Source organism: Pseudophryne corroboree, chromosome 1 (assembly GCF_028390025.1).
Source record: "Pseudophryne corroboree isolate aPseCor3 chromosome 1, aPseCor3.hap2, whole genome shotgun sequence".
Lineage (NCBI taxonomy): Eukaryota > Metazoa > Chordata > Amphibia > Anura > Myobatrachidae > Pseudophryne > Pseudophryne corroboree.
In genome coordinates this window covers 1,014,679,868-1,014,702,899 of record NC_086444.1, presented here as the reverse complement: position 1 = coordinate 1,014,702,899, position 23,032 = coordinate 1,014,679,868, and the positions used below count along the sequence as shown (strand labels likewise).

The 23,032-nt window shown below is 45.3% G+C and overlaps 1 protein-coding gene across 5 annotated transcripts in view; it reads right to left on the bottom strand.

The window, feature by feature from the left end:
• The window catches only part of WDR17 (WD repeat domain 17), a 296,790-nt gene that overhangs the window by 149,195 nt on the left and 124,563 nt on the right, over positions 1-23,032 (bottom strand). For all 5 annotated transcript variants that reach the window (XM_063920656.1, XM_063920653.1, XM_063920655.1 and 2 more), the window contains 2 exons: positions 10,255-10,383; positions 8,076-8,259 (listed from right to left, as the gene is read on the bottom strand). In XM_063920656.1, the coding sequence (XP_063776726.1) occupies positions 8,076-8,259; positions 10,255-10,377 (307 nt within the window). In that variant the 5' untranslated portion in view covers positions 10,378-10,383. The remainder of the gene's footprint in view (positions 1-8,075; positions 8,260-10,254; positions 10,384-23,032) is intronic.

Below are 23,032 nucleotides of genomic sequence, written 5' to 3'. Positions count from 1 at the left end.
CTTCAATGTTAAGTGCTGGGTAAATGCTTACAATTGTCACCGGGATTCCATTACATGACGGGAGTCCTTTAGGGGTATCGGGAGGTCCACAAGGGATCTCATCTAACATCTGACAGTGCCTGACATGGATAGCTAAGAGGGGTTGGGGATGGAATCCCGGTGTCTGGGATTCCGGTGGTCAGTATACCGCCCCCCGGGATCCCGGAGGTCAGAATGATGGCAGCAGGGTGAGCGCTAGAAAGCCCCTTGCGGGCTCACTGCGCTCGCCACACTGCAAGCTTGGTGGCTCGCTGAGCTCACCACAGGTCCTATTCCCACTATGCGGGTGTCGTGGACACCCATGAGTGGGAACAGCCTGGCGCAGCTGTCGGCATTCTCGTCGGTCGGGAACCCAGCGTGGGTATTCTGACCGCCGGGATATTAACTACATCTCGCTAAGAGCATAATGCAGGGATACATCAGACTCTCCCCTAACTAAATAGGTATTTATTATACTAGTCTACCAACAGAGTGATCAATAAGGTTATATTCCTGAACAGTATTTCAATGTTGGTCTTGTATAGACTGTGATGCTGATTTTTCTAGACAACTCTGATTTATTCTCTTAGTGGAAAACCAGTGTTTGACATACAGTGTATATCTTTATTGTGGTACACACACAGTATTTTATTTTTTTGAAGATGCAAAATAAATGTTTTACTCTTTTGATGCATTATGAAGCGCACTGTTTGATTTATTCTTCTGGAACCTAAACCCATTAAGGATTTGGGTAATACGGGGAATCTGCAGACTGTTATGGGTCTTAGTGCTAGGGATCACTTTGATTATCTGGTGTCTGGACTGGGAACATCTGTAAGTGATTACTAACAGCTGGGCTTGATGCAGAGATGAACGTACATCTGTCTGCAGAGCGCATCATGCTTGTTGTCGCACTGTGTATGCTCCGGAACCAAGCGTATGCAAGTACAGGCTACGCTGAGTTGTACACACTGCATTAGCATCTGCACTTAACTGAATGGCGTAACTGTGCTGGGTGTTTTCCCATAGGCGAAGTTCCATGAGGACAAAGGAAGATATAAAGCAGATGCCTCACATCCCCCCTGGGTGACTATAGTATACCTCTGAGAAACATAAGAGTAAACAACTGCAAATAACTGTGAATTAATGTTTACACTGAGGTGCTGCTCCTGAAAATGGTCATTACTGCATAGTGCCTAAATACATTTTAAAAGTGTGGGAACCCAGCCTTTAACCATACAACATAGGGTCTAATTCAGGTTGGATTGCAAAATGTGATCCAACTGCAAAAACTGCTAAAAAGATGCGGGCGCAGGTGGGCAAATGGAGGCGGCGACGGTTAAATGGGGGCATGGTGTGGGCGTGATCGCGGCGGCTGTGTGACATCACATGCAGCTGCTGCTATCAGAAACATGGCAGCGGGCCTCCTGTAGCTGCACCTGCAGGAGGCAACCTTAATTTCTGCTATCAAGCAGAAATTGTGATGCGATTACAATTTCTGCTTGATGAAGGGAAGGGGGGGGGGGAGGTTGGCGGCCAGCATGCTGGGCGGCCTTGACCTGTGATGGGCGGCCCCCGGCATCAGGAGCAGATCTAGGCATGGGCAAGCCGGGCAGGCACCCAGGGCGCTGTTGCCCGTAGCCGTAGTCACCCCTCAGACACCCGCTGCCTACCCGCACCCCAGCTGCACAGGCACCATGGGCTGTGTGGGTGCCCACTGCAGCCGGCGCCATTGTCAGATGCTAGAGGTCTTAATTGACCTCTAGTGTCTGTGCGGCGCTATGGGAGAGACGTCATGACGTCTTTCCTATAGATCCGAGGAGCGGGCAGCCAGAGACGGAGCAGCAGCGGTCGGGAAGCAGGAGCAGGGCTGATGAGTATTGTTTTTTTGTGTTTGCAGATTCAACAAAATATATGTTTTCCTAAGGAGAGCTCAGCTGCCTATTTCTGGATATCAGACTGGAAATGTGAGTAGTGGAAATAATAAGAATTTACTTACCGATAATTCTATTTCTCGTAGTCCGTAGTGGATGCTGGGAACTCCGTAAGGACCATGGGGAATAGCGGCTCCGCAGGAGACTGGGCACAAAAGTAAAGCTTTAGGACTACCTGGTGTGCACTGGCTCCTCCCCCTATGACCCTCCTCCAAGCCTCAGTTAGGATACTGTGCCCGGACGAGCGTACACAATAAGGAAGGATTTATGAATCCCGGGTAAGACTCATACCAGCCACACCAATCACACCGTACAACTTGTGATCTGAACCCAGTTAACAGCATGATAACAGAGGAGCCTCTGGATAGATGGCTCACAACAATAACCCGATTTAGTTAACAATAACTATGTACAAGTATTGCAGACAATCCGCACTTGGGATGGGCGCCCAGCATCCACTACGGACTACGAGAAATAGAATTATCGGTAAGTAAATTCTTATTTTCTCTGACGTCCTAGTGGATGCTGGGAACTCCGTAAGGACCATGGGGATTATACCAAAGCTCCCAAACGGGCGGGAGAGTGCGGATGACTCTGCAGCACCGAATGAGAGAACTCCAGGTCCTCCTCAGCCAGGGTATCAAATTTGTAGAATTTAGCAAACGTGTTTTCCCCTGACCAAGTAGCTGCTCGGCAAAGTTGTAAAGCCGAGACCCCTCGGGCAGCCGCCCAAGATGAGCCCACCTTCCTTGTGGAATGGGCTTTTACAGATTTTGGCTGTGGCAGGCCTGCCACAGAATGTGCAAGCTGAATTGTATTACAAATCCAACGAGCAATAGTCTGCTTAGAAGCAGGAGCACCCAGCTTGTTGGGTGCATACAGGATAAACAGCGAGTCAGATTTTCTGACTCCAGCCATCCTGGAAACATATATTTTCAAGGCCCTGACTACGTCCAACAACTTGGAGTCCTCCAAGTCACTAGTAGCCGCAGGTACCACAATAGGTTGGTTCAGATGAAACACTGAAACCACCTTAGGGAGAAAATGAGGACGAGTCCTCAATTCCGCCCTGTCTGAATGGAAGATCAGATAAGGGCTTTTACAGGATAAAAGCCGAGGCCAGGGCCAACAACATGACCACTTTCCATGTGAGATATTTTAACTCCACAGATTCAAGTGGTTCAAACCAATGTGGCTTTAGGAACCCCAAAACTACATTGAGATCCCAAAGTGCCACTGGAGGCACAAAAGGAGGCTGTATATGCAGTACCCCTTTTACAAACGTCTGAACTTCAGGAACTGAAGCTAGTTCTTTCTGGAAGAAAATTGACAGGGCCGAAATATGAACCTTAATGGACCCCAATTTTAGGCCCATAGACACTCCTGTTTACAGGAAATGCAGGAATCGACCTAGTTGAAATTCCTCCATCGGGGCCTTACTGGCCTCGCACCACGCAACATATTTTCGCCAAATGCGGTGATAATGCTTTGCGGTTACATCATTCCTGGCTTGATCAGGGTAGGGATGACTTAATCCGGAATGCCTTTTTCCTTCAGGATCCGGCGTTCAACCGCCCTGCCGTCAAACGCAGCCGCGGTAAGTCTTGGAATAGACAGGGTCCTTGCTGGAGCAGGTCCCTTCTTAGAGGTAGAGGCCACGGGTCCTCCGTGAGCATCTCTTGAAGTTCCGGGTACCAAGTCCTTCTTGGCCAATCCGGAGCCACGAGTATAGTTCTTACTCCCCTCCGTCTTATAATTCTCAGTACTTTTGGTATGAGAGGAAGAGGAGGGAACACATACACTGACTGGTACACCCACGGTGTTACCAGAGCGTCCACAGCTATTGCCTGAGGGTCCCTTGACCTGGCGCAATACCAGTCCAATTTTTTGTTTAGGCGGGACGCCATCATGTCCACCTTTGGTTTTCCCAACGGTTTACAATCATGTGGAAGACTTCTGGGTGAAGTCCCCACTCTCCCGGGTGGAGGTCGTGCCTGCTGAGGAAGTCTGCTTCCCAGTTGTCCACTCCCGGAATGAACACTGCTGACAGTGCTATCACATGATTTTCCGCCCAGCGAAGAATCCTTGCAGCTTCTGCCATTGCCCTCCTGCTTCTTGTGCCGCCCTGTCTGTTTACGTGGGCGACTGCCGTGATGTTGTCCGACTGGATCAGCACCGGCTGACCTTGAAACAGAGGTCTTGCTTGGCTTAGGGCATTGTAAATGGCCCTTAGCTCCAAAATATTTATGTGAAGTGACGTCTCCAGGCTTGACCACAAGCCCTGGAAATTTCTTCCCTGTGTGACTGCTCCCCAGCCTCGCAGGCTGGCATCCGTGGTCACCAGGACCCAGTCCTGAATGCCGAATCTGCGGCCCTCTAGAAGATGAGCACTCTGCAACCACCACAGGAGAGACACCCTTGTCTTTGGTGACAGGGTTATCCGCTGATGCATCTGAAGATGCGATCCGGACCATTTGTCCAGCAGGTCCCACTGGAAAGTTCTTGCGTGGAATCTGCCGAATGGAATTGCTTCGTAGGAAGCCACCATTTTTCCCAGGACCCTTGTGCACTGATGCACTGACACTTGGCCTGGTTTTAGGAGGTTTCTGACTAGTTCGGATAACTCCCTGGCTTTCTCCTCCGGGAGAAACACCTTTTTCTGGACTGTGTCCAGGATCATCCCTAGGAATAGAAGACGTGTCGTCGGTATCAGCTGCGATTTTGGAATATTGAGAATCCAACCGTGCTGCCGCAACACTACTTGAGATAGTGCTACCCCGACTACCAACTGTTCCCTGGATCTTGCCCTTATCAGGAGATCGTCCAAGTAAGGGATAACTAAAACTCCCTTCCTTCGAAGGAGTATCATCATTTCGGCCATTACTTTGGTAAAGACCCGGGGTGCCGTGGACAAACCAAACGGCAGCGTCTGAAACTGATAGTGACAGTTCTGTACCACAAACCTGAGGTACCCTTGGTGAGAAGGGTAAATTGGGACATGGAGATAAGCATCCTTGATGTCCAGAGACACCATATAATCCCCTTCTTCCAGGTTCGCAATCACCGCTCTGAGGGACTCCATCTTGAATTTGAACCTTTGTATGTAAGTGTTCAAGGATTTCAGATTTAAAATAAGTCTCACCGAGCCGTCCGGCTTCGGTACCACAAACAGCGTGGAATAATACCCCTTTCCCTGTTGTAGGAGGGGTACCTTGATTATCACCTGCTGGGAATACAGCTTGTGAATGGCTTCTGCTGAAGCCTTTTTCTTCTCCCTCTGCCACGGGGCAGAAATGAGGAGTCTTTTGCCCGCTTGCCCTTATGGGGCCTAAAGGACTGCGCCTGATAATACGGCGTCTTCTTATGTTGAGAGGCTACCTGGGGTAAAAATGTGGATTTCCCAGCCGTTGCCGTGGCCACCAGGTCTGTTAGACCTACCCCAAATAACTCCTCCCTTTTATAAGGCAATACTTCCATATGCCTTTTGGAATCAGCATCACCTGACCACTGTCTTGTCCATAACCCTCTTCTGGCAGAAATGGACAGCGCACTTACTCTTGATGCCAGTCGGCAAATATCCCTCTGTGCATCACGCATATATAGAAATGCATCTTTTAAATGCTCTATAGTCAGTAATATACTGTCCCTATCTAGGGTATCAATATTGTCAGTCAGGGAATCCGACCAAGCCACCCCAGCACTGCACATCCAGGCTGAGGCGATTGCTGGTCGCAGTATCACACCCGTGTGAGTGTATATACATTTTTAGGATATTTTCCTGCTTTCTGTCAGCAGGTTCCTTAAGGGCGGCCATATCCAGGGACGGTAGTGCCACCTGTTTAGACAAGCGTGTGAGCGCTTTATCCACCCTAGGGGGTGTTACCCAACGTGCCCTATCCTCTGGCGGGAAGGGGTATGATGCTAATAACTTTTTAGGAATTAACAGTTTTTATCGGGGGAAACCCACGCATCATCACACACTTCATTTAATTCCTCAGATGCAGGAAAAACTACCGGCAGTTTTTTCTCACCCAACATAATACCCTTTTTAGTGGTACTGGTATTATCAGAAATATGTAAAACATTTTCCATAGCCTCAATCATGTAACGTGTGGCCCTACTGGAAGTCACATTCGTCTCTTCATCGTCGACACTGGAGTCAGTATCCGTGTCGGCGTCTGTATCTGACATCTGAGGTAACGGGCGTTTTAGAGCCCCTGATGGCTTTTGAGACACCTGGACAGGCACAGGCTGAGTAGCCGGCTGTCTCATGTCATCAATCTTTTGTAAAGAGCTGACACTGTCACGTAATTCCTTCCATAAGCTCAGCCACTCAGGTGTCGACTCCCTAGGGGGTGACATCTCCATTACAGGCAATTGCTCCGCCTCCACACCATTTTCCTCCTCATACATGTCGACACAATCGTACCGACACACAGCACACACACAGGGAATGCTCTGATAGAGGACAGGACCCCACTAGCCCTTTGGGGAGACAGAGGGAGAGTATGCCAGCACACACCAGAGTGCTATATATATACAGGGATAACCTTATAGAAGTGTTTTTCCCCTTATAGCTGCTGTTTTATTAATACTGCGCCTAATTAGTGCCCCCCTCTCTTTTTTAACCCCTTTCTGTAGTGTAGTAACTGCAGGGGAGAGCCAGGGAGCTTCCCTCCAACGGAGCTGTGAGAGAAAATGGCGCCAGTGTGCTGAGGAGATAGGCTCCGCCCCTTTTCGCTGACTTTTCTCCCGCATTTTTATGGATTCTGGCAGGGGTTAAAATACATCCATATAGCCCTGGGGGTTATATGTGATGTATGTTTGCCAGCCAAGGTGTTTTTATTGCTGCTCAGGGCGCCCCCCCCCCAGCGCCCTGCACCCTCAGTGACTGCAGTGTGAGGTGTGTATGAGGAGCAATGGCGCACAGCTGCAGTGCTGTGCGCTACCTTGGTGAAGACTGATGTCTTCTGCCGCCGATTTTCCGGACCTCTTCTTGCTTCTGGCTCTGTAAGGGGGCCGGCGGCGCGGCTCTGGGACCGGACTCCGAGGCTGGGCCTGTGTTCGGTCCCTCTGGAGCTAATGGTCTCCAGTAGCCTAAGAAGCCCAAGCTGGCTGCAAGCAGGCAGGTTCGCTTCTTCTCCCCTTAGTCCCTCGATGCAGTGAGCCTGTTGCCAGCAGGTCTCACTGAAAATAAAAAACCTAAAACTAAACTTTCACTAAGAAGCTCAGGAGAGCCCCTAGTGTGCACCCTTCTCGGCCGGGCACAAAAATCTAACTGAGGCTTGGAGGAGGGTCATAGGGGGAGGAGCCAGTGCACACCAGGTAGTCCTAAAGCTTTACTTTTGTGCCCAGTCTCCTGCGGAGCCGCTATTCCCCATGGTCCTTACGAAGTTCCCAGCATCCACTAGGACGTCAGAGAAAGCTAATTGTTGCATGGGGGTACATATCTGGGCACTGCATTTACTGAATGTGAGCATGCACAGACCTACCCTGCGCCTTAAAAGATACTGCACTACTACAGAAACTGCTATTTAGCAGGTAGTAATGATAATGGCAGGTTTCATATAGAGAGAGTCCCTGGAACAGCTTTGGAGTAGGAGGCTCTCAGACCTGGTGACAGGACCGGTTTAAAGGCAGGGCCAGTTTGTAAGCGGCGTTACTAGGGGGCATAACTACAGGGGCATCTCTACTGGCGGCACATCTACAGGGGGCAGAATTTGCAATCCTTACTGAATTAGGCCCATAGTGTGGAGATCTGGGGTCCAAATACCAAGAAATGCTTGGCTACAGGTTTATCTGTAATATTATTGATGTATGATACACGGATCAAATACCAATGTTGTGCCATTTTTCCTTAAAAGTTGTTACGGGCTATCCAATATAGGTTAATCCACACAGTATTCTAATTAAAATCACATGGCCCATGTTACATGTTAGCCTAAATTGAATCAGTATTTTCCTCCCACTATGGGGGGATTCAATCAGCCATGGTAATTTACAGCGGCTAATTAATCCCCCGGGGGATCTATCCAATTAACCCCAATGTCAGATTTTTTTTGTCCAAAAATTGACCCATTTTTGGGTTAATCTGTAACTGACAGCTGTGCTTTCTCATTTTACCTTTTGTACTGTCAAGCCTGGCAACCACTTTCTGCTCAGCCACATTCCAGATGATCACTAAATTGTCTGCGCTGGCACTAGCAAACATGTCCGGATTGTGAGGACACCAAGAGATGGCTGTGATTGTCTTTTTGTGCTCCGACATGATTGCTTGAAGCTTAAATTCATTGTATCGGTGATCCAGCTTGAAATTAAGAAAGTTGGAAATGTTAGAAATAAATCTTTCAATCATTTTATACAAGCTTACTAGGTATATTCTGTACACTACCTCTAAGATAAAAGAAAAGCATCTTACTTATCTATGTAGATTCATCTTTATTGTGTACATAATGGGGGTGTAATTCAGAGTTGATCGCAGCAGCAAATTTGTTAGCAGTTGGGCAAAACCATGTGCACTGCAGGGGAGGCAGATATAACATTTGCAGTGAGAGTCATATTTAAGTGGGTTATTTTATTTCCGTGCAGGGTAAATACTGGCTGCTTTATTTTTACACTGCAATTTATTTAGATTTCAGTTTGAACACACCCCACCCAAATCTAACTCTCTCTGCACATGTTATATCTGCCCCCCCCCTGCAGTGCACATGGGTGGTCATTCCAAGTTGTTCGCTCGCTAGCTGCTTTTAGCAGCATTGCAAACGCTAGGCCGCCGCCCTCTGGGAGTGTATCTTAGCATAGCAGAATAGCGAACGAAAGAGTAGCAGAACTGCTACTAAATATTTTCTTGCAGTTTCTGAGTAGCTCCAGACCTACTCCTAGATTGCGATCAGCTCGGTCCGTTTAGTTTCTGGTTTGACGTCACATACACGCCCTGCGTTCGGCCAGCCACTCCCCCGTTTCTCCAGACACTCCCGCGTTTTTACCTGGCATGCCTGCGTTTTTTAGCACACTACCGGAAAACGCTCAGTTCCTGTCAATCATTCACCGATCAGCAGTGCGACTGAAAAGCGCCACACGAACACCAGCAAATCTACTAAGTTTTGTGTAAAATAACTTAGCGCATGCGCTCTGCGTACCATGCGCATTTAGCAACAAATCGCAGCATAGCGAAAATCGGCAACGAGCGAACAACTCGGAATGACCACCATGGTTTTGCCCAACTGCTAACAAATTTGCTGCTGCGATCAACTCTGTAAAAACATAAAAACATAAAAATCAGTTTCTAAAAACAGTAACACAATAATAAAAATTTTCATTTAACATTTGCTAATATAGCTAAAGCTTAAAGTACATTATAGACATTACATTAGCTGTGCCACAGGTAAGATGAGCGTGACTACCACCTGTCGGGGGGAAATCAATTAGCTGCGATAACGAGGTAAGTTAACGCAGGTTAATTTATAGCACCTATCACATGATAATGCCTATTTTCATCAGTATGCACACTCCCGTTTACTGTACAATCCAATTAGAAAGTCGTGAAAATGGCATTTGTGTGATAATTAGTTCTGGTGCTACTAGCGTTAAGTGTAGATGACAATGGGGAAATCTGCCTGTACCCCAAAAAAAGATAGACTGATATAGGATAGTATATAAGTCTATTAGTGGCCATAATAAAAGTATTTGGGGGTCTTAAAATGTGTCAGATGGCTGTTATATGCATTTTCTAAAACAGTGAAAAAAATTATAGAAACAAGTGTTTTCTGCAACAATAAATGCTTTACTTAAATTAGGGGTGTCTAAAAATTGGGTAATTGCATATGTTTGGATCATTTCAATAAAAATAAATCCCCACAAAATCTCAATAACTCCGCCCTGCAAGCCTAAAAACACTTGTCCCAATCATTAAGCGCCCCCATATACCTGCCCCATACTATGTATCCCAATTTCCTGCAGTTTGCATTTTTTAATCCAAAAAATTACATGTCATTATTGCAAAATAAAAATAATGAAAAACTTCCGAGTGCCTAATTAGTCATTAAGTGGGGTGTCCCAGTAGTTCTGAACCAAGTCCCAACATTTTTAACTTAAAATAGGGAGGTGCTCAGGAGCTGGTGAAAAGAAATCCTTAAGGAGAATTATCGCACGTAAATTTTTGCAAATAAATAGGTCCCGTTTCACAAGTCGCAAAAAAAGCTAGCTGAATTCCACCCATAATATTACAACAAACGAAGGCCTGGTAATGAGAATTACCCCAAATAATTACCACTGTTAGTTATTAGAGGGTGGATGAACGTACCTGGTACACATAAATAGCTAATGTGGCACAATATGCAAATCTGTCTCCACTGGCTGCACAGACATCTTTGTTCCATGGCTGACACCCAGCAGCCAAAAGACCTACTTGCTTCACTTGAGACATCTTTGTCTACAAAAATATGAGCAAAGCGCATCAGATTACTTTCACATAACAGGATGTACATCTCTTCAGAATTTGTATTAACCAGTGTCACCCAAACATTTCTCAGTGTGAATGAAAATTGTATTTTAGACACAACAGTTTGTAAATATTGTCAGTCAAGGACAGAGAACAGCAGGACAAAGTGAAAGGTTTGGATGATGTCAATTATATTGGGACATAGACCTGGGGGTATATTTACTAAAATTCGATTTTGGGAAGGACTTTATGAATCTTCAAAATCGACTGAAATCGATTCATTTTGGTGTTTCTAAATTTTTTGAAAAATCCCTTATGTACTAAAAATCTATTTTGTATTCGATTTTCAAATCAAATTCGATGTGATTCATGTTTGGAATGAATTTCGAATTGAATGTATGAAATCCCTTCCTAAATCGAACCTCAAATCCCCTTTAAAATTCCCAGCAAAATCAAATGCAAAATCGAATAGAACATCCTCATTGCTTCCTATTGGTCCAAGTGTATCACATGCACACTAATTAAAGGGAAAACTCTCTCTTTACACTGTTTTATACATGAAAACAGAATTGTTTTTTTTTATTTTTTTGCGTGATTATGCAATTGACGGCAGCTGAGTACAATGTCAAACTTTTTTGCAAAATGATATAAAAATATGCATTTTGAATACATTTTTACAGAAATAAAACAAAGATGCATTCTGTCATGGATTGGGTGGTTATATGTGCCTCTTTATTAGTTGCTTTATTAACACATACTGGCATCTTACACAACAACCATCCCTCTGGCATTTGACCAACAAGGTTTTTGGCAGACAGGGATGAATTATTGAGGATCTAAGCATCATGGACTAAATCAGGATAGCCAGTTACTTCACTCATGGTTTTTGTAAATTTCAATATAATTTTCATCCGAATCGCCCAATATTGTGCTCTGGTTTTATTACATAATACAATAATACGTTTGATGTCTATAAGTATAAATATGTGCTCTATTCAACTCATTAAAACCACTTAACTGACAATTTTTCCATTCAAAAGCGTTAACAACATGGTTTTTTAAAATGTATTTTATTTAATAAAGTTGAAAAAGTATTTTTTAAAATATTCAAACATTATATTATGCACATTTGCAGAACGGATTTCCTCGTCAAAAACGGGGGGACAGGGTGGGACGGCGCAGTTGCATGAAATCTGACCATGCCAGTTAAGTGGTTGCTGATAGTGCTCTGATTGATGCTCCAGGGTTTTCTCAGGCAGTTGGTGTTTTGCATTGTGTAGGTAGGTGCACAACATATCATAGCCTTGGGCATCCATTATTGCTTCTTCCACACTGCCCTATGTGTTTTTGGGTACTTAAAATGTAATTACTATCAATTTCCTATCTTTACAATGGGTTTAGAAGCCAAAATCGAATGTCTAAGATCATTCTAAACATTTGGAGATTTGAGGTTCGATTTTGAGGTCCATTTCAAATCGAACTTTAGTAAACTAGGGGATTTCATGTTGGTCTATGAGGAAACATTGATGTTTTTCAGAAATTTGATTTCTATTGGGATATGAGTTGATCTGCCTTTAGAATCGATTTCACATTCGATTTGGGCTTTAGTAAATCTGTTCAACCCAAATCGAATGGAAATCGAATTGAAACAGAATGCCAAATCCCCTGAATCACCAAAATCGAACTTTAATAAATTTTGGATACAAAAAGAAAATGTAAATTGTTCTCCATTTGCGCTTCCCAGGTGCAAGCAGATGGCTCAGTCACAAATGGAGCACCCTCTCCCACCAGTCTCTACGAATTCAAAAAAATGGTGACCAGCCTTTTGCGCTCCCGGGTAAATTCTTAGTGATGTCACACACCAGTTTAATAAGTGTGGATCTTAACACACAGCAAACTATGGAGACGAACTTACATATCAGTTCTGTCCCGCGTACACGTAATGGTTTCTTTTACACGTCAATCTTAAAAGGTCAAAGCTTACACTTACTGTGGCCGGAGAGACTAGCCAGCCACACGTGTAATGGCGTCTGCGGCACTGAAGGGGTTAACCCTCGTGCCCAGCGCCATGTTACGGACTGTTTAAAAGTTTGTTTAATTATGTGTTTTACTTTTAACATGTCATATGTAGTGCTCTGTGCACCATTGCAGGAAGACATGTTTAACTGTATCTATTTTATATTCAAGACAGGCTTGGTGTATATTTAAAGGAAAAATGCAGTTACTATAGCTGTCTGAATACGCATCTCTTATCCTCTGGAAATAGGAAGGGGCATGCTAAGGGCCCTGTACTAGCAGTGAGGTGTGAAGGACAATACCTTTTGATGTGTAAGTTCCTTAGAGAGAGATGCTAATCATTGGGTTTATGGGCTTGGATTTGATATACGATCCCTGAATGGAAGTTAAAGGAAGGAAGACCGTTTGTTTGTATTGTAGCCATTCCTGTTGTAATCTTAAACACTGAGATTGCCTGCAGATGGGAATGACCAGACACATTTGTATTTTGAAGATATGTGATAAATTTATCAATAGTGAATGTTAATCTGATACCAAACGTTGTCTGGGTGACAGGAAGGAGGATATTGTTTTATTGCACTTATATCCTTGTAAAATGTAATTTATTGGTATTTTGTAAAATAACATGATTGGTTGGAGAAGACAGGGAGGGCTTACCCCCCTGTGGTACTGTGTGGAAAACTGACATAAATAGGAGACCTGCGTGCCTCCAGAGTTGTAGTTGTACCATCTTTATTCTGCTGAAACATCTAATTGTATGCTGTTGCCCCTAGCAATAGGGAAGGGTTCTCTTTAGAACTATTGAGCAAATAAACATCTTTGCCTCAAGAAGACTGCTTCATCTTGTGACCAACAGGGTTAGGCCAAACCTAGCCCCGTCCTCCGGCTGTCCAGGGAAGTACCTAGCGTCTCCAAGCTCCGCCTTCCGCCAGCTACCGGTAGAGGCCTAGCAAGTGGCTAGTGGGGATTCGTCAGCACCACACAGCTGTGGTAAGGCAGTGCGTCAGCACATACAGAGCAGAACCGTGGTTCCAAACGCCACGGCAGGTTAGGAGTTTGGTGGTGGCAGCAAGAACCCGCCCACAACGCAGTGGGTGGAGTCAGTAACAGGCGGTTACTGACGGTAAGCGGGAATCCCCTATGTGGTCAGGCCTCGTGCGGCTTGACCTTCCATTCTGTGCGCAGTCGACGGGACGCGGCAAGCGGTGAGTGCTTCCGTACGGTACCGTCCTGTCACACTTACATTCTGTTTCAATCTCGCGTGCATATAAAGGTTTCTTTTTCCTCCTTTTAGATAAAGGACATCCCTTTGAGTACGAAGATTATTAAAAAAGGTTTTATTAAAAAAAGCCCTGTTACCTACAACAGTATTACAGGGAACAAGTTAAAAAGTAACATGCATACAGCAGTGTATAGAGTATAGACTCAGAGTCTCACAAAAAGGAATTCATCAGAAAGGTAAGTGTCGGGAAGAACCTCTGCAGCAGTAATGGCCTCACTTTCAGCTACCTCTCCAGGATTCCGAATGGACGTCTGTTCTGCTGGCAGATAAAGTGGGGCCATTACCACTGCAGAGGTTTTTCCCGACACTTACCTTTCTGATGAATTCCTTTTTGTGAGACTCTGAATCTATACACTGCTGTATGCATGTTACTTTTTAACTTGTTCCCTGTAATACTGTTGGAGGTAACAGGGCTTTTTTTAATAAAACCTTTTTTAATAATCTTCGTACTCAAAGGGATGTCCTTTATCTAAGAGGAGGAAAAAGAAACCTTTGTATGCACGCGAGATTGAAACAGAATGTAAGTGTAAGCTTTGACCTTTTAAGATTGACATGTAAAAGAAACCATTACGTGTACGCGGGACAGAACTGATGTGTAAGTTCGTCTCCATAGTTTGCTGTGTGTTAAGATCCACACTTATTAAACTGGTGTGTGACATCACTAAGAATTTACCTGGGAGCGCAAAAGGCTGGTCACCATTTTTTTTAATTTTTTGTAAATTTTGCCCCAGGAGTCTTTCATTACACCCATACTGTGAGCCGGGATCAGCATGATTTAACGGCAGCCAGGATGCCGGCCGTCAGTATACTGACAGCGGCATCTCGGCCACCAGTATACCGGCAGCAGGGTGAGTGCAAAGAGTTCCCTTGCGGGCTCACTGTGCTCACCACGCAGCGAGATCTGTGGGTGTCGTGGACACCCATGAGTGGAAATAGCCCCTGTGAGCCAGGATTCCGGCTGTCGGTATTGTCAGCTACTATCACAGTCCACACTACTAATGTGACAGAACAGTCAAAACCTGCTGAAAATGACAAACATTGTGATAATTGTATTTTCTGTGAAGTTGCACTTCCTAGTATTGGAATAGGAGGATTCCATAGGAATCACTGTTTCAGATGCTTGCTGTGTTTGCAGAACACTGTGAGTTTGGTTCCTATTTATTAATATAGAACCTGTGGTGAATCCAGATTTCCATATTATTTAGAATACATAACGCCTCACAGCAGATATAGATAATCGTGAGTGTGGGGGCGGTTGAAATGGACAATTTGCCAATCTCCAATTAAGATGCTGTTAGCCAATATAACTAGAGATGAGCGGGTTTGGTTTCTCGGAAACCGAACCCCCACGAACTTCACCCTTTTTACACGGGTCCGAGGCAGGTTCGAACCTTTCCGCCTTGCTCGGCTAACCCGAGCGCGCCCGAACGTCATCATCCCGCTGTCGGATTCTCGCGAGATTCGGATTCTATATAAGCAGCCGCGCGTCGCCGCCATTTTCACTCGTGCATTGGAGATGATAGGGAGAGGACGTGGCTGGCGTCCTCTCCGTTTATTGTTGAAGTTGATTGGTTTATTGCTTAATTGTGGGGAGGACTGGGGAGCAGCTGTTAGGAGGAGTACAGTGCAGAGTTTTGCTGATAAGTGACCACCAGTTTTTATCCGTTCTCTGCCTGAAAAAAACGCTCCATACCATATCTGTGCTCAGTGTGCTGCATAATATATCTGTGCTGAGTGCTCACACTGCTTAATTGTGGGGACTGGGAAGCAGCTATAGCAGGAGTACAGTGCAGAGTTTTGCTGACAGTGACCACCAGTATACGTTGTCTGCCTGAAAAACACTCCATATCTGTGCTCAGTGTGCTGCTTTATTGTGGGGACTGGGGACCACCAGTATAATTAATATTATATAGGAGGAGTACAGTGCAGAGTGCACTGCTGTACCTACCTCTGTGTCGTCATCCATTAAGTATACTATCCATCTACATTCTATACCTGTGGTGCAATTTAGTTTTGCAGTTTGCTGACACAGTGTCCACCAGTATACTATATATAGCAGTACGGTAGGCCACTGCTGTACCTACCTCTGTGTCGTCATCCATTAAGTATACTATCCATCTACATTCTATACCTGTGGTGCATTTTAGTTTTGCAGTTTGCTGACACAGTGTCCACCAGTATACTATATATAGCAGTATGGTAGGCCACTGCTGTACCTACCTCTGTGTCGTCATCCATTAAGTATACTATCCATCTACATTCTATACCTGTGCTGCATTTTAGTTTTGCAGTTTGCTGACACAGTGACCACCAGTATACTATATATAGCAGTACGGTAGGCCACTGCTGTACCTACCTCTGTGTCGTCATCCATTAAGTATACTATCCATCTACATTCTATTTTTAGTTTTGCAGTTTGCTGACAGTGACCACCAGTATACTATATATAGCAGTACGGTAGGCCACTGCTGTACCTACCTCTGTGTCGTCATCCATTAAGTATACTATCCATCTACATTCTATACCTGTGGTGCATTTTAGTTTTGCAGTTTGCTGACACAGTGACCACCAGTATACTATATATAGCAGTATGGTAGGCCACTGCTGTACCTACCTCTGTGTCATCATCCATTAAGTATACTATCCATCTACATTCTATACCTGTGCTGCATTTTAGTTTTGCAGTTTGCTGACACAGTGACCACCAGTATACTATATATAGCAGTACGGTAGGCCACTGCTGTACCTACCTCTGTGTCGTCATCCATTAAGTATACTATCCATCTACATTCTATACCTGTGGTGCATTTTAGTTTTGCAGTTTGCTGACAGTGACCACCAGTATACTATATATGGCAGTACGGTAGGCCACTGCTGTACCTACCTCTGTGTCGTCATCCATTAAGTATACTATCCATCTACATTCTATACCTGTGGTGCATTTTAGTTTTGCAGTTTGCTGACACAGTGACCACCAGTATACTATATATAGCAGTACGGTAGGCCACTGCTGTACCTACCTCTGTGTCATCATCCATTAAGTATACTATCCATCTACATTCTATACCTGTGGTGCATTTTAGTTTTGCAGTTTGCTGACAGTGACCACCAGTATACTATATATGGCAGTACGGTAGGCCACTGCTGTACCTACCTCTGTGTCGTCATCCATTAAGTATACTATCCATCTACATTCTATACCTGTGGTGCATTTTAGTTTTGCAGTTTGCTGACACAGTGACCACCAGTATACTATATATAGTAGTACGGTAGGCCACTGCTGTACCTACCTCTGTGTCGTCATCCATTAAGTATACTATCCATCTACATTCTATACCTGTGGTGCATTTTAGTTTTGCAGTTTGCTGACAGTGTCCACCAGTATACTATATATAGCAGTACGGAAGGCCACTGCTGTACCTACCTCTGTGTCGTCATCCATTAAGTATACTATCCATCTACATTCTATACCTGTGGTGCATTTTAGTTTTGCAGTTTGCTGACAAGGTGAACACCAGTATACTATATATAGCAGTACGGTAGGCCACTGCTGTACCTACCTCTGTGTCATCATCCATTAAGTATACTATCCATCTACATTCTATACCTGTGGTGCATTTTAGTTTTGCAGTTTGCTGACACAGTGTCCACCAGTATACTATATATAGCAGTACGGTAGGCCACTGCTGTACCTACCTCTGTGTCGTCATCCATTAAGTATACTATCCATCTACATTCTATACCTGTGGTGCATTTTAGTTTTGCAGTTTGCTGACACAGTGTCCACCAGTATACTATATATAGCAGTACGGTAGACCACTGCTGTACCTACCTCTGTGTCGTCATCCATTAAGTATACTATCCATCTACATTCTATACCTGTGCTGCATTTTAGTTTTGCAGTTTGCTGACACAGTGACCACCAGTATACTATATATAGCAGTACGGTAGGCCACTGCTGTACCTACCTCTGTGTCGTCATCCATTAAGTATACTAATTATCTACATTCTATACCTGTGGTGCATTTTAGTTTTGCAGTTTGCTGACACAGTGTCCACCAGTATACTATATATAGCAGTACGGTAGGCCACTGCTGTACCTACCTCTGTGTCGTCATCCATTAAGTATACTATCCATCTACATTCTATACCTGTGGTGAATTTTAGTTTTGCAGTTTGCTGACACAGTGACCACCAGTATACAATATATAGCAGTACGGTAGGCCACTGCTGGTACCTACCTCTGTGTCGTCATCCATTAAGTATACTATTCATCTACATTCTATACCTGTGGTGCATTTTAGTTTTGCAGTTTGCTGACACAGTGACCACCAGTATACTATATATAGCAGTACGGTAGGCCACTGCTGTACCTACCTCTGTGTCATCATCCATTAAGTATACTATCCATCTACATTCTATACCTGTGGTGCATTTTAGTTTTGCAGTTTGCTGACACAGTGACCACCAGTATACTATATATAGCAGTATGGTAGGCCACTGTTGTACCTACCTCTGTGTCGTCATCCATTAAGTATACTATCCATCTACATTCTATACCTGTGGTGCATTTTAGTTTTGCAGTTTGCTGACACAGTGACCACCAGTATAATATATATAGCAGTACGGTAGGCCACTGCTGTACCTACCTCTGTGTCGTCAAGTATACTATCCATCCATACCTGTGGTGCATTTCAGTTGTGCGCAGTAAATATAGTAGTAGGCCATTGCTATTGATACTGGCATATAATTCCACACATTAAAAAATGGAGAACAAAAATGTGGAGGTTAAAATAGGGAAAGATCAAGATCCACTTCCACCTCGTGCTAAAGCTGCTGCCACTAGTCATGGTCGAGACGATGAAATGCCATCAACGTCGTCTGCCAAGGCCGATGCCCAATGTCATAGTAGAGAGCATGTAAAATCCAAAACACAAAAGTTCAGTAAAATGACCCAAAAATCAAAATTAAAAGCATCTGAGGAGAAGCGTAAACTTGCCAATATGCCATTTACGACACGGAGCGGCAAGGAACGGCTGAGGCCCTGGCCTATGTTCATGGCTAGTGGTTCAGCTTCACATGAGGATGGAAGCACTCATCCTCTCGCTAGAAAAAAGAAAAGACTTAAGCTGGCAAAAGCACAGCAAAGAACTGTGCGTTCTTCTAAATCACAAATCCCCAAGGAGAGTCCAATTGTGTCGGTTGCGATGCCTGACCTTCCCAACACTGGACGGGAAGAGCTTGCGCCTTCCACCATTTGCACGCCCCCTGCAAGAGCTGGAAGGAGCACCCGCAGTCCTGTTCCTGATAGTCAAATTGAAGATGTCACTGTTGAAGTACACCAGGATGAGGATATGGGTGTTGCTGGCGCTGGGGAGGAAATTGACAAGGATGATTCTGATGGTGAGGTGGTTTGTTTAAGTCAGGCACCCGGGGAGACACCTGTTGTCCGTGGGAGGAATATGGCCATTGACATGCCTGGTCAAAATACAAAAAAAATCAGCTCTTCGGTGTGGAATTATTTCAACACAAATGCGGACAACAGGTGTCAAGCCGTGTGTTGCCTTTGTCAAGCTGTAATAAGTAGGGGTAAGGACGTTAACCACCTCGGAACATCCTCCCTTATACGTCACCTGCAGCGCATTCATCATAAGTCAGTGACAAGTTCAAAAACTTTGGGAGACAGCGGAAGCAGTCCACTGACCAGTAAATCCCTTCCTCTTGTAACCAAGCTCCTGCAAACCACACCACCAACTCCCTCAGTGTCAATTTCCTCCTTACCCAGGAAAGTCAATAGTCCTGCAGGCCATGTCACTGTCAAGTCTGACGAGTCCTCTCCTGCCTGGGATTCCTCCGATGCATCCTTGAGTGTAACGCCTACTGCTGCTGGCGCTGTTGTTGTTGCTGCTGGGAGTCGATCGTCATCCAAGAGGGGAAGTCGGAAGACCACTTGTACTGCTTCCAGTAAGCAATTGACTGTCCAACAGTCCTTTGCGAGGAAGATTAAATATCACAGCAGTCATCCTGCTGCAAAGCAGATAACTCAGGCCTTGGCAGCCTGGGCGGTGAGAAACGTGGTTCCGGTATCCATCGTTAATTCAGAGGCAACTATAGACTTGATTGAGGTACTGTGTCCCCGGAACCAAATACCATCTAGGTTCCATTTCTCTAGGCAGGCGAAACCGAAAATGTACACAGATCTCAGAAAAATACTCACCAGTGTCCTAAAAAATGCAGTTGTACCCAATGTCCACTTAACCACGGACATGTGGACAAGTGGAGCAGGGCAGACTCAGGACTATATGACTGTGACAGCCCACTGGGTAGATGTATTGCCTCCCGCAGCAAGAACAGCAGCGGCGGCACCAGTAGTAGCATCTCGCAAACGCCAAGTCGTTCCTAGGCAGGCTACGCTTTGTATCACCGCTTTCCATAAGAGGCACACAGCTGACAACCTCTTACGGGAACTGAGGAAGATTATCGCAGAATGGCTTACCCCAATTGGACTCTCCTTGGGATTTGTGACATCGGACAACGCCAGCAATATTGTGCATGCATTACATCTGGGCAAATTCCAGCACGTCCCATGTTTTGCACATACATTGAATTTGGTGGTGCAGAATTATTTAAAAAATGACAGGGGTGTGCAAGAGATGCTGTCGGTGGCCCGAAGAATTGCGGGCCACTTTCGGCATTCAGGCACCGCGTACAGAAGACTGGAGCACCACCAAACATTCCTGAACCTGCCCTGCCATCATCTGAAGCAAGAGGTGGTAACGAGGTGGAATTCAACCCTCTATATGCTTCAGAGGATGGAGGAGCAGCAAAAGGCCATTCAAGCCTATACATCTGCCCACGATATAGGCAAAGGAGGGGGAATGCACCTGACTCAAGCGCAGTGGAGAATGATTTCATCGTTGTGCAAGGTTCTGCAACCCTTTGAACTTGCCACACGGGAAGTCAGTTCAGACACTGCCAGCCTGAGTCAGGTCATTCCCCTCATCAGGCTTTTGCAGAAGAAGCTGGAGACATTGAAGGAGGAGCTAAAACAGAGCGATTCCGCTAGGCATGTGGGACTTGTGGATGGAGCCCTTCATTCGCTTAACCAGGATTCACGGGTGGTCAATCTGTTGAAATCAGAGCACTACATTTTGGCCACCGTGCTCGATCCTAGATTTAAAACCTACGTTGTATCTCTCTTTCCGGCAGACACAAGTCTGCAGAGGTTCAAAGACCTGCTGGTGAGAAAATTGTCAAGTCAAGCGTGACCCGTCACCCGTCAACATCTCCTCCTTCACATTCTCCCGCAACTGGGGGTGCGAGGAAAAGGCTAAGAATTCCTAGCCCACCCGCTGGCGGTGATGCAGGGCAGTCTGGAGCGAGTGCTGACATCTGGTCCGGACTGAAGGACCTGCCAATGATTACTGACATGTCGTCTACTGTCACTGCATATGATTCTCTCACCATGGAAAGAATGGTGGAGGATTATATGAGTGACTGCATCCAAGTAGGCACGTCAGACAGTCCGTACGTATACTGGCAGGAAAAAGAGGCAATTTGGAGGCCCTTGCACAAACTGGCTTTATTCTACCTAAGTTGCCCTCCCTCCAGTGTGTACTCCGAAAGAGTGTTTAGTGCAGCCGCTCACCTTGTCAGCAATCGGCGTACGAGGTTACTTCCAGAAAATGTGGAGAAGATGATGTTCATCAAAATGAATTATAATCAATTCCTCCGTGGAGACATTCACCAGCAGCAATTGCCTCCAGAAAGCACACGGGGACCTGAGATGGTGGATTCCAGTGGGGACGAATTAATAATCTGTGAGGAGGGGGATGTACACAGTGAAAGGGGTGAGGAATCGGAGGATGATGATGAGGTGGACATCTTGCCTCTGTAGAGCCAGTTTGTGCAAGGAGAGACTGATTGCTTCTTTTTTGGTGGGGGCACAAACCAACCAGTCATTTCAGTCAGAGTCGTGTGGCAGACCCTGTCGCTGAAATGATGGGTTCGTTAAAGTGTGCATGTCCTGTTTATACAACATAAGGGTGGGTGGAAGGGCCCAAGGACAATTCCATCTTGCACCTCTTTTATCTTTCATTTTTCTTTGCATCATGTGCTGTTTGGGGACAATTTTTTGGAAGTGCCATCCTGTCTTGATTGACACTGCAGTGCCACTCCTAGATGGGCCAGGTGTTTGTGTCGGCCACTTGTGTCGCTTAGCTTAGTCACACAGCCACCTTGATGCGCCTCTTTTTTTCTTTGCATCATGTGCTGTTTGGGGACAATTTTTTGGAAGTGCCATCCTGCCTGACACAGCAGTGCCACTCCTAGATGGGCCAGGTGTTTGTGTCGGCCACTTGTGTCGCTTAGCTTAGTCACACAGCCACCTTGGTGCGCCTCTTTTTTTCTTTGCATCATGTGCTGTTTGGGGACAATTTTTTGGAAGTGCCATCCTGTCTTGATTGACACTGCAGTGCCAGTCCTAAATGGGCCAGGTGTTTGTGTCGGCCACTTGTGTCGCTTAGCTTAGTCAAACAGCGACCTTAGTGCGCCTCTTTTTTTCTTTGCATCACGTGCTGTTTGGGGACAATTTTTTGGAAGTGCCATCCTGTCTTGATTGACACTGCAGTGCCACTCCTAGATGGGCCAGGTGTTTGTGTCGGCCACTTGTGTCGCTTAGCTTAGTCAAACAGCCACCTTGGTGCGCCTCTTTTTTTCTTTGCATCATGTGCTGTTTGGGGACAATTTTTTGGAAGTGCCATCCTGTCTTGATTGACACTGCAGTGCCACTCCTAGATGGGCCAGGTGTTTGTGTCGGCCACTTGTGTCGCTTAGCTTAGCCATCCAGCGACCTCGGTGCAAATTGTAGGACTAAAAATAATATTGTGAGGTGTGAGGTGTTCAGAATAGACTGGAAATGAGTGGAAATTATGGTTATTGAGGTTAATAATACTATGGGATCAAAATGACCCCCAAATTCTATGATTTAAGCTGTTTTTTAGGGTTTTTTGAAAAAAACACCCGAATCCAAAACACACCCGAATCCGACAAAAAATTTTCGGTGAGGTTTTGCCAAAACGCGTCCGAATCCAAAACACGGCCGCGGAACCGAATCCAAAACCAAAACACAAAACCCGAAAAATGTCCTGTGCACATCACTAATTATAACCTACACGCAATGGTATGTGTGAGTGGGGCAGGGGGAGATTATTCTCCAGGCGCTGATGCTGGCATAGGGCACCGACTGGGAAGAATTGAGATGCCCAGGCAACATTTTATTTATAAATTGCAATAAGAATGGAGTTTTGCTACAGATCGCCACAGAGGTGCTATTTGTGACTG